A 12,642-nucleotide genomic window follows, 5' to 3' on the forward strand; every position below is an offset into this window, starting at 1 on the left:
AATCCTGAACTCTAAAGTCCAGATTCGACTCATGCAGGGTTACATCCACCATGTAATGTTCAGACTGCATGCGACCATCTCTCTCATAACATTAGCCAGTAATCTGTTCCATCACTGACTGCTGCAAGACTAGGAATGTGCTCAAACTGGAGTGCTGGAAGCTGTAAAACCGCTGTCCACCATGTCACGAGATCAGGATTGTGGAAGATTCAATCCCGTTTCTCTCTCTGGGTTCTTTTCCAACCAGACACTCCAAACTGCTGAGTTTCCAAAGACTTTATTTCAAACGGAAAATAAAAAAAGTTGCTTTCACACAGTTTCCTCAGCTAAGCACGTTCCTTTTAGATTCCTTTGTTCAAACAGAGGACCCATGGCCAAGAGCTGCTTTCTCTTGCCTGGCCCGAGGTGGAATCTCCTTGTCTTCTCTCCCTCTCTTTCCAAGAAATCTCCAGTTTCTTGCCATGAGGTAATCTAGGCTTTGATGTATACCCATTTGGCTACTAGCTTGTTACTGGGTAAATCTCCATAGCCTTTCCAGTTCTCCTTCCTATGATCAAGGCTCTTCAAAGCTCTTGACATATTAGTGTGACATTTCCTGTTACAGCTACCGAATAACTTCATCACAGCCACATTTTTCAATGTCAACTCCATTGGCATGTGGGGGTTGGGTAGGCATTGAAAACTGGCTGGCTCCACCCCTGGCCTGCCCATGGAATGTTCCCAGCTGTGCCAGTGCATTTTCCTGCACCAGCAGGCCTGGAGAAGGACAGCAGCTTCCAGGTCGGGCACAGTGGACCTGCTTAGTGCCTAACCAGGTAAGTCACCCCTCCACCAGCATATTTACCCTGTGTGCCAACAGCGTGCGCTGATGCAGGGCTTTGTTGACACTTTTCCTGGTGCTCACCAAGTGTTTTTAGGAAGTGGATGAGACCTCACAAGGCATCTGATTGGCCCAAATTGGGCTATTAGACAGTTTAATTTGTTCACATTCTGAACACATTCTGACAACTTGGCATGCTTAGCTAATTCCTTCCTTCCTCTGTAATTTGCCCCTACGTACCCATGAACAGTCTTTATAAAGAAGGTGGTAGGTCTTTTTTTTTCAGTTTATTAAAATGTTTAATTCTGCTTTCAGACTATTAGTTTCAGTTCATATTGTCCTTTTACTTGCAGAAACAGCCGGAAGGTGCCCCTGTGTTACTTTGGCTCCAAGGTGGACCTGGAGGATCATCCATGTTTGGTCTTTTCGTTGAACACGGGCCATATGTTGTTCATAAGAATCTCACATGTTAGTATGGCTTGTTTCTTCTTCAGAGCATTCCATTGAGATGTAAATATTGCATCTTTGTTATAAATTCCTTACTCATGATTGAATAGTTTATATTTACTCTACATTTATTTTATGCTGAACAAATTAGGTTCTTCTGCTGAAGCTGATGTTTCCCATTTTCAGTTAAAAATGAAAGCTTGAGTTAGGTTTTCTTTTTTTTCACTTTTTACATAAATAAGTTTTTGTTAACGGAAAAATGTTGTTTGAAAGACTTGGCTTTACATCAGTCTGATGGGAAATAACTGTTACAGTGATAATGAATTAACTTAAAGGGCTACAGGAGAAGTTTAAAAAATAAACTTTGTGAAATAAAAGCTGTGCCGTAAATATATTCCTATTCTCTACGAATGATAAGGGGGCGGCAGGGACTCACCATGGCCGCCATTTGCCGTGCCGTGCTGCTTCTTCCCTTCCTGCTTGGAGGAGGCGGGCCCGTCCCCTGGGGATGATGCTAGCACGGCCCGCACCTGCTGACTGGCTGGCAGCTGACGTCAGGACGCAGTGGACTGGCGTCAGCTGCCCGGGCCACCCCCTCACTACTTAAGGCGGGGCTGGGGTTCATGTAGGCCCTCTTTGGCCCCGCTGCCGAGTGCCGAGATCGAGATATTGGAAAGAGTTAGAAAAATGCCTAGTTTTGCCAAGACTATGGATGTGAAGCTTGTTTTCCCATGGCTATAAACACATATTTTGCTTTGGAAGTAGGTTATCACTGGCTGCTTATATTTAGCTTATCTGTACCCAAAGATCTTGTTCACACACACTATTCCACAGAAGTGTATCTCCCATCTTGTTTGTGTGATTCCCACTTATGTCACCCAGATGTAGAATTTTGCCCTTGTCCTTGTTGAATTGCATCTCATTTTAAGCTGCATACTTTTCCAGTGTGTTCGGATCTCGTTGAATTCTCTATCTTTTGGTATGTTCAATACTCCTCCCAATTTGGTGTCATCTGCATATTTAATGAATAGTGCCTCTGCACCCTCATCCAGATAATTTGTAAAAATCTTGAAAAGGGCTAAGCCAGAGGCGTAGCTGGGCCAAACAGTGCCCAGTGCAGACTCTGCATTTTCCGCCCCTCCATAGACCCTGCTCCTGCCCCCACCACGCTCCCCCCTTCAGCCCCCTCGCTCCCCCACTTACCTTTGTTCTTAGTTTAAGGCTTAGTTTCAGGCTGAAAAGCAGCCTGTTCAGGCTGAAAAAAACCTGGGTGGGAACTACACTACCCAGCAGCCTTTGGGTCTCGCAAGGTCTCCTGGGTAGTGTAGTTCCCACAAGGACCCATTTTAGCCTGAACGGAACAGGTCGCTTTTCAGCCTGAAGCTAAACCTGAAACTAAGAACAAAGGTAAGTGGGGGGCATGAAGGGAAGTTGGGGGAATGGGGAGGGGTTGGGGTGATTTTCTGCTCTCCCAGGCATGCGTCTGGTATGAGGCGCGCTCCCCCACCTCCTTGTAGCTTCGCCTATGTGCTAGGCTCAAAACTGAGCCCTGTGGCATCCCACTGATCTCCTCCCTCCGTTCAGATGACATGCCACTGATAAGTACTCTTGGAGTACGGTTGTCCAACCAGTTCCCTATTCATTTATCTATGCAAGAGTCCAGTCCGCAGTCCTCCAGTTTATCCAACCGAAACTCATGGGGAATCCAGCAAAATACCATTGATAGCATTCCCTTGATTCAGTGAGCTGGTCACTCAATCAAAGGAGGAAATGAAGTCACATGTCGGGAAAAAATCAGATTTAATCTGTGTTCAGTAGTGCAATCCTGAACATAGTTACACTTTTATAAACTCACTGACCTACTAACCTAGAAGGATGTGCACGTTAAGGATTGCACATCAATAGTGGTAGGCTGAAATTAAGCTCTCTTCAAATTGTCACTGCAAGTGATAGCTCACCTTCCTTGCAACTCACTCAGTACTAACTTCTACACAGAGGTATGTAGTTCTTGTTTTGTAAGAAAGAAAATGTGCTGGTATTTGAATATAAGGTTGCACCGATTTCCACCAATTCCCTGCTCAGAGCATGGGCTCCCAGAATGGTGTCTACTGCCACAAAAAAGGCCTAGTGTAGTAATTTATGAATAAAACGTATCTGTGGGGCCTGAGGGAGTGTCTTTATCAGGAGAAGAGAAACAGGTAACCTCAATTTGGATCTAGTGTCCTGGAGGAGCCTAGACTACTTTTCTTTTCACATTGTTATCAAGCATTAGATGTATCAGCAACTATACAACTTTTGTGTCTGTTGAATTCCTGAACTTCAGGAGTGGTTTTTGGAGCTGCATGATTTTTCCTAGAACTGTTACCTGAGGGCACATTTTAAAAAGCCCTAGTAAAACCAGTATTACATACTTTAAAGAACCTTGAACTCATTTTGCATGTTGGAATGGAATATTTTCATGCTATTGCTGCTGCAGTCCTCTGGATTAAGCTGTAGTTCACTGATATGCACCTAGAAAGCACCAATGAGAATCTAGTACATCAACTCATGTTAGGAATACCCCATGATTTTGAGTGTATTAAAATATGGTGGCAAGGTAATTGCGCATTATGTGTGGAACACTTACCTCGTGGCTCTTAACTGAGCAGTAAGGTTGTAGTGTGGTCTCCTCATGTTTCTCTGTTTAGACATGAGGAGCCATTCTTTGCCTGCTCCACAACTAGCTTGCTCGTTTCAACAGGCCTCTGCAGCTTTTCCTGGTTCTCTTAACTCCACACATCAACTTTTCTTAAAAGGACTGATCTCATCACCCCCATAGTTGCAAGTTAAAGGGTTTTGTTAAGGCTTTTTAAATTGCATTTGTATTGACATACCTATGACAGCAGGTATATCAATATTGTAGCCCCTTTCCCAACATAATCCTCCTCCCCAAAAAAGAAAGGCAAAGCAATTCCATGGACCACACCCGCCTGAAGGAGGAGGAGGAAGAGGAGGAGGAGGAGGAGGAGGAGGAGAAGAAGAAGAAGAAGAAGAAGAAGAAGAAGAAGAAGAAGAAGAAGAAGAAGAGGAGGAGGAGGAGGAGGAGGAGGAGTTTGGATTTATATCCCCCCTTTCTCTCCTGCAGGAGACTCAAAGGGGCTGACAATCTCCTTGCCCTTCCCCCCTCACAACAAACACCCTGTGAGGTGGGTGGGGCTGAGAGAGCTCCGAGAAGCTGTGACTAGCCCAAGGTCACCCAGCTGGCGTTTGTGGGAGTGTACAGGCTAATCTGAATTCCCCAGATAAGCCTCCACAGCTCAGGCAGCAGAGCTGGGAATCAAACCCGGTTCCTCCAGATTAGATACACGAGCTCTTAACCTCCTACGCCACTGCTGCTCCTAGGTGTGCTCCTAGGTGTCCTAGTTCCTCCTCCCTTCCCATCCACACACACTCTCTCACTTCCTCTCTCTTTTCCTGATGCTGCTGCAGCCAAGAAAATTGTTTTAAAACACGGGCTTGTTTGAAGTAAAGTTGTAATCATCAGGGAGGGTGGAAGTAGAGTGCAGGAGATGGGGTGGAGACAAAAAGAGACATTTATACCGTTCTGATATGAGCATTTAGAGAAAGAGCTGGCAAAATGGAATGAGGGGAAGGTGTGGATGGCAATGTCAGGGAGTGGGAAGAGTGGAGCTTGGTAGATGGGCCATGGGCAGAAGGAACATGTTCGGAGCAAAGCTGCACTCACTGGCAAATCTGCCCAGTCTGCCGGTGAAGCAAATTAAAAGTGGTCTCGCTTGCTGTGAAGAGAATGGAAGTGAAAGTGGAACTTAAGGATATATGTCTGTACAAGAAATCTTGCTGCAAGGGACATTCACCCTCATCATGTACCAGACACCTTGTGGATAGTTGGCCAATGACTCCTTAGTACTGTAAAGTCTTGGAAGTGTTGAGTCAGGCTAATTGACTTGGATGAGTCAGTCTTGCTTTCTTATGAGACTAACAGCCCCATCCAAACTGCGGGGGGGGGAGGGGGGGTGAATTTGCCATTGGGAGTGGTGTGGGACTATGCTGGCAGATTTGCCCTTCCAGGGGCACTTGCTCAGGTGGAAGGGTGGATCTGCTGGAGGGCAGCCACTGTAGCCTCCACAGAAGTGGGACAAGGCCTGAATGCCGCACCAGTATCCCTGCTCCCCCACTGTTGGCGTAGCAGGGGCAGCCAAGGGCATGGCAGGGGGATCTGACTCTAGTCAAATTCCACCCTGCTGTTGCCCCCTTTACACTGGCAGCTTTCCAGTTGCAGGGAGGCTTTTTTGTGTGTTTCAGCTTTTCCACGCCACCAGAAAGCCTTCTTGGGAACAGCAGGTCAGCACTATTGCGGTACCACGTTCCAGCTCCTGACCTTTTGGATGGGGCTATAAGGCAGCAATCTTAAGTACATTTTCCTGGGAGTAGCATCCGTTCAATAAAATGGGATTTTGTTCTAAGTAGGCCTGTTTAGGATTGTTCCCTAATGTTAATGTTTTTGATCTTACAAAGTCATCACTTGGTGACCTCTGTGTATATTTCTGATATGCTCCCAGTGCCCCTGCAACAACTTATTTTGCTTTCTTTCCTTTTGATAGTGTCAGAACGAAAGTTTGCTTGGACATCTAAGTTCTCCATGCTTTACATTGACAATCCCGTAAGTTAAAATACAGAAAAGATTAGTTTGACAAAAAATGAGCAACTCTTGCTACTCCATCAAAACTTTGGAAGCTTTTATATAATGTAGTTTCCCATAGGTCAGGCTCATATGGTTTTTATTGGCTGATGGCCATGATGGCTAAATGAAGCCTCTGTGTTTAGTGATGGTGCCTCATTAATGCCAATTGGTGTGGGGCAATGACAGAAGTCACCTTTGTCCTCTGCACTATGCTTGTAGGCTTTCCCAGGGTGATTGGTTGGCTATTGTGGGAAACAGGATGTTTGACTAGATGACCTTTTGGTCTTAACCAGCAGGGCTCTTTTTATGTTTGTAGCATGGTTTCAGGTCATAGAGTTTGTGCTTTGATTCTATCTATCCCAAATAAAAACAAACTGTAACCGGGATTCAGATTTCCTAGTGCTTATGAAGCTATATTCCATGCTGTGTACTGTGAACAGAAATCAAATCTTCATTTTGCACACAGGTACTTCTGTTTGACCAACAGAATGGCAAAGTTCCTCATATAGACTGTAGGACTGTGTTGGTGGATTCAAATGATTGTGTACCAATAATAACTGTTCTTCCCCTTTCTTCTCATACTTTCCCTGTAACACGTGATCATGCTTTATATGTTGTTGGGGCAACAGTACTTGGTAGAGTTGCTTTATTTAATAATCCAATTTTATTTTACTTTATAAAGTTTATATCCTGCTTTTCTGCTCTCACAAGAGCCACACTAACAAATCAAAATTCAATTAATCGCAATCACATTTTAAAACCACTAAAACCAATCAGAAAAAACCCACATAATTAAAACAATTAAAACCAGAGCAAACACATGTACAAATATATAAAAACAGCAATTAAAACATTAGTTGGGAAGGTGGTGTTACTGAGGAAATGTCAGATAAAACACAATAGTCTTCAACTGCTGGCAAAAGGTGGCAGCAGAAGGGCACAGGCGAATCCCTGGGAAGAAGTATCAGAGTTTTGGTGACATCTTAGCCATGAGTGATCTACACCTGGCCCTCAACATTCAGAAATGTTAGCCAAGTTATGGTTGCGTACATACAGTGAGTGTTCACATTTTTATCAGATTATTGGTGAGCAATCCCAAACAGGCCCACTCAAATGTGAGCTTCATTTTATTCATTTTATCCAGAAACTGTTTTTTAGGATTGCAACTTAAATTTCCTTCTTCCTTGTAATTCTGGAATAAGTAGTCCAATTTCAGAAGTGTATTTTGAGATCTTAATTGGTAAAATTTCGAATGGCCGTTAGAAAAGAAGTCCTGATTGATATATTTCCCTATTTACATTCCTAACAGTACAGATTTAAGGGGGGTATTTGTCATTTGGTCAACTAATTGCAATGCTGCCAAAAGTCTGAGCCCAGGGCATTTTACTAGAATAATCATAACCAGTGAGCTTCTAGCAAACAAAGATTACTTCAACAGTATAGGAGGGTGGAGATCTAGTCTTGAAATGTCCCAGTTGGAAAACCAGCATTTAACCCAATTCATGGTAACATATACCTAATAGAATATCCTTTTGCTTGATACAGAAAACAGCAGCACAGAGCTGGAAGCTAACTATTCCTCAGGTTTCCTGTATTCTCTTTTACTATCAGGTTGGAACTGGCTTCAGTTTTACAGATGACACAGGATATGCACTGAACCAAGATGATGTAGGAAGAGATTTATATAGGTAAATAAATGGATGAAAGCTGCTCCTTTCTGGTGTGCTTGAAAAGATTTCTGAAAAGTGAACAATGCTGACCCCTTTTGTGTATTAGAATATCTGTAGCAAATCACCTTTTGATCTTCCAAATGCTGGTTCTTTCCCTCACTTTGAAATCATGATTTCGTATATGTCAGATAGTGTGGAAAGGTGTTTTCCACATACAGGGAACAAGTCAATCTCATAATAATAGTGTTTGTTGTGTCACTCTGTTATTAAGAGATTCTTTGTTATCATTCTCTTTGGGGATAGTTTTAAATCTGGTTTTTGTTTTTTTCCAATATTTTACCTGCATTGTCTTATTTGCCAATAAAGGCTTGGTTCTATGCACAATAATAGTGTTTAAATATTTATGGACGTTTAAGTATATGTATATCAAATGTTTTTTGAATTGCCCTGTGAAATTGATCACTGCTCCTTTTGGTAAGGATTGTACTAGTATATATATGAAGGGAAGGGACTAAGTAAGAGAGATAGGAAGTCAAAGGGGAAGCATAACTGGGTGACTCAAAGAGAGACATACAAGAAGGGTCAGCGACTCATGTGGGTGGAGGGAGAAACTGAAAGCACTGCCAGGAGATCAAACCCTAGCAGAGTTGTTTAATTAGAAGAATTTGTTTTATTTACAAGAATCCTGACTGACTCTTAAAAGAAACAAACATCTTTTCTTTTGCAACAGAGTTTAGCAGAGTACTAGTAACAGCTACACAATAGGTGTTGTTCCTGGCGGAGAGTGACAGGATAACATCGACTTTCCAGGCAATTTTGTTGAACACTAAAAGTGTTATTTGTTGAACAAGACTGATGTGGCTTTACTAAAAAAACCCCACTATTTTTCCTGAAACAATGCATTTTTCACAGTACTCAAATAACAATATGTATTTACTGTGAAAGGGCAATTTGGCCTGTGAGTTGAGGTAGAAATATAATGTGAAATTTGATTGTGTCTGGACAGTTGACTTTCTCGCACTCCCCTTCATTACCACCTGTGCCATTTTAGGAACTTTTGAAAAATTTGATTTGTTCATTTCAAGCAGGGCTCTTCCGTCTCTGTGATAATTTACTGTTAGCACAAGACTCTTTCTTCTCCTATGTGACTTACAGGGATTAATTCTTTTATAGCATCAATTGTTTATGGCCAGGGGTTCCTGTCTTCCTTTTTGTTCTTTTTTGCTTCAGGGTTTTGGTCCTAGAGAAAACCTAATTAAAGATATCGCAGAAAACTGTTTTCAGCTGTCCCTTTATAGATTTCACATTTTTGTATATTTCTCTAGGTGATTATGAGGGCAAAGGGAGATAGGTCAGAATGAGGCTACTACAAAGGACAGAATATGCTTATGGAAGTGGAGAATACAGGTGTTAGCCTTTCCCCCCTTATAGTTAGAAATCAAGTTATGCTTTTAGATAACTATACATGTAATGGTTGCAGTGTTAGGCTGAAATTGTGGAGATCTGGCTCCTGTCTGCCTTTAGGCTGAATGTGAACCAGTCACAGGCTGGTACAAGCCTACCTCCCAGATTTCTTGTGAGGTAAGTTGCCCGAACAGGTGGAAATAGTCAGCTATATGTCATAGTGGCTTGATAATGTTCCCCTTCTCCTAAGAAAGGTTAGGTGATAGAGGGGAGGGGGGGGGATCCCACATTCATTCTACTTCCTTTTCTCATGCACATGAATTCCTTCCTTTCCTTCTGTTTCAACTAATACACAATTTTGCATCTCCACTAGTTTCACTGGTAATGGTGGTTAGTATTCACCAGATTTTCAAGCCCTGATGTAGACATTAACCATGGTATAAAGCATTTCTGCCCAGATTTTTTGCCACAGAGAACATGTTAAGATTTTTTTTATTTTGTAATTTAAGTGAAGATTTTGTAATTTAAGCATAATTTAAATGTAATAACTACCAACAGCCATAATAAAATACATTTCTGTATTATTCTTACCTAGATTATTGTGTTATAAAATACACAGTAGATGTCACTGTAGTTTTAAAAAACCAAATTTTTGAGGAAAAACTTCTGTTTTAAAGGTGAAATTTACATATTCATATGTTCATAGTTTTATGTGTAGGCCTACTTTCTAAAAGATCTTGCGGTCAAGATTTTATTTTCTTGAATGCAATGAACTTTCAAAGTTTTCATAGGAACCTTTTCCTATACAAACATTTTACTTGTACTTTCTATGTATTTCAGTGCTCTTATCCAGTTTTTTCAGCTTTTTCCTGATTATCAGAAAAATGACTTCTATGCAACAGGAGAAGTAAGTTCAGATTTTTAAAAAAACAATAATTGGTGCTTATGAAATTCTCATTCTGACTCATCAGGCATAAATTCTCAATCCACCCCACAAGCTGACACTTACCTTAGTCCTCTGACAGGGGGGCGGTTCCCCCTTCTCTGGTGACCACTAATCTTGCTCAGGATTTTCACTGTTCCCCGGAGCCTTGGATTGGATTTTGTATGCCATTTCCTGGATGCAGAAGAAAATGTTTAGCTGACAAGGCAATTTGGCAAGATTTATTTAAAACTTCTGCTTTCTGTCCCTCCCCTTCCCTGTTGTATTCGTGGAAATTAGGAGATTTTATATGATCACCCAAGCAGAATTGGGGAACTAATAAACAGAAAAATATTGATTTAGCAATTTGATGTGTAAAGAGCAGAAGGTCTCTGATTAGATTTATTATTTAAAAACGTTTTTGACTTTAGATGATCCTAAGATAGTTACAGTCTTCTAAGTCCATTGACTCTGCTTAGGATGGCACTGTCAATTAGGTTACAAACGCCATACTTTTTTACTTATTTGACCATGAAGCCATTTGTTTGAGCGTCCAATTAATCTAAAAAGAAGTAACATTTTCATCAAATAAGGCATGGAAGTGAACCTTCAGAAGTTGTTCTAGGGAGATGCTTTTTGCTTGGCAGAAGTGGTAGTATCCTCACACATATACATCTTTTCCCTTGAAAGTTTAACATGCTAAAGTTTCTGCCATTGCATCCTGGCGCCTGTTCACCCCCAATATTACATTAATTTTCAAATAACGTCTTTGAGCAAAAATTCCTCCTGTGACCTTCTGATCCCAGAACTCTCCAGGCCTTTCATGCGTCACCTTTAAGACATGTTGTGTAGGTTTATTAGGGTGTTGATCCATGCGCAAGTGAAACTGCCCCAAGTTAAGAAAAATAACATAAAACCCACTTCCATACAAGAAATGGAAGATAAGCTAAACACAGTGATTTCTTGTTTGGAAAAAACACACCTGCTGCAGACATTTCTTCCAACTCACTTTGTTTCTTTACTTGCTATTTTTTTATCCTGCCCACTATTATTCAGTTTATTTTCTTCTCTTTGGGTACCACATTCTCTGTGTATATTTTGAACATGTTGGTGCAAATCCTGCTTTTACAGCTGAGCCTGTGAAGCAACCAGCAGAGGGAGCACAAAAAGAGCATCTGGCATTTTAGCACAGAAGCGCTGCACATAGCAAGGCCCACAGCTGAAAGCCAAATGTTGTTGTTGCTGAGCATCTAAGGTTCATTTATCATTTTTCACTGTCTGTCTGAAAAAAACCCCTAATGATAAATGTCTTCAGCCTCAGCATTTAGTCTGGCAGTGTTGATCTTAAGATGAAAAGTTTCGATTACAAGCTTTTCTGAATAACAGACTTATCTATCACCCTTTGCAGTGATACTTGTTTTGTTGCTGACATTAATTTTTTTAAGTCCTGGAGAGAACGTTTTTGTCTTTCTGCCTAGTAAAATGTAAAAGCAAACAGTTGCTAACTGTCTCTAACAACTTTAGCAAAGCAGTTCATGACCAGTCCTAACTAGTAACACATGTGACATTCTGCTTGGGAATGTTGCTTTTTATAGAGGGTCTCTGATTCTGCTTTGTCTCTGAAGATGTAGTTTCCATCTTGAACTGTCCATCAGGAAAGGCCTTTTTAGCATGTATTTTTTGCTAACAGATACTTTGAAGAGATTGAAGTCTTGAAGAGATCGAGGTCAAAGAACATCACCGTTACCTTATGTGTTAGGCGTGAAAAGACCAAAAATTGTGTTGCTTTTATATGATAAGGGCATTTTAAGTGAAGGATGATGAGATTTCAAGCAAATCGGTTTGGGCCAAAATGGACCCTTGAGCATGTGAAAGGGTGCTTGGGTGGAGGTCCTCTGCCTATTCCTGATGCATCCTCTACAATCCCATCCTACATAATTTCACAGGAAGGGCTTTACAGAAAGCAGAAGGGACTGAAATAGGAACAGGCAAATGGGAAAGACGTGTTCAGGTTACAATTCATTGGATTGTTCTTGCTTTTGTAAAATGTCAGCTCTTCAGTAAAGACAATTAATTCTTTAACTAAGGTTTGATGGCCAAGAAAAGTTTGTTTTTCATTCATCCCTTTTTTATTTTTAGAACTGGTGATTGTAATGATTTACTGGTGATTTTTGTTTTTACTAGCAGTAAAACCTGTTGTGGTAAAAAATACAATGGGTGACTTGGGAAGGAAGAGGGGGGACTTGATCCTGCGAGCTAGATTCAGTGTGCTGGGTCCAGCATGGAGGATTGGGCTGGCTTCTCCCCGCACCTCGCTTCCCAAGGCCGCTGGTCTTGGGAAGGAAGCTGGGGGACCTGATCCTGCATGCTGGACATTTAAGTCTGTTAAAACTCTTGTCTCTCTCCAGCTAACTGCAAATTAGTGTTTAGCATAACAGAATTGTTCTAATGTGGTATCATAAACCAGGATATTTATAGCGTTGTGTAGACCCTGTGCTTGTGCAGAGCTGATAAACTGCTGAGCAGGATTGAGATTGAAATCCTAGCAGCTAAAAAGTTTTAGATTATAAGAGTTTTTAAAATAGCATGAAAATCCAGGTTACAGTATGGATTTGAAAGCTGACAAAATATGTTGTATAATATTTCAGTGGTGGTGATAAATACAGGTTGTTAATACATCATTCTTGCTTTTATTGAC

At 41.4% G+C, this 12,642-nt stretch overlaps 1 protein-coding gene across 2 annotated transcripts in view; it reads left to right on the forward strand.

The window, feature by feature from the left end:
* The window catches only part of CPVL (carboxypeptidase vitellogenic like), a 72,051-nt gene that overhangs the window by 20,307 nt on the left and 39,102 nt on the right, over positions 1-12,642 (forward strand). For both annotated transcript variants that reach the window (XM_048511871.1, XM_048511873.1), the window contains exons 5-8: positions 1,174-1,288; positions 5,869-5,927; positions 7,560-7,636; positions 9,863-9,929. In XM_048511871.1, the coding sequence (XP_048367828.1) occupies positions 1,174-1,288; positions 5,869-5,927; positions 7,560-7,636; positions 9,863-9,929 (318 nt within the window). The remainder of the gene's footprint in view (positions 1-1,173; positions 1,289-5,868; positions 5,928-7,559; positions 7,637-9,862; positions 9,930-12,642) is intronic.

This window comes from Sphaerodactylus townsendi, linkage group LG11 (genome assembly GCF_021028975.2).
Source record: "Sphaerodactylus townsendi isolate TG3544 linkage group LG11, MPM_Stown_v2.3, whole genome shotgun sequence".
Lineage (NCBI taxonomy): Eukaryota > Metazoa > Chordata > Lepidosauria > Squamata > Sphaerodactylidae > Sphaerodactylus > Sphaerodactylus townsendi.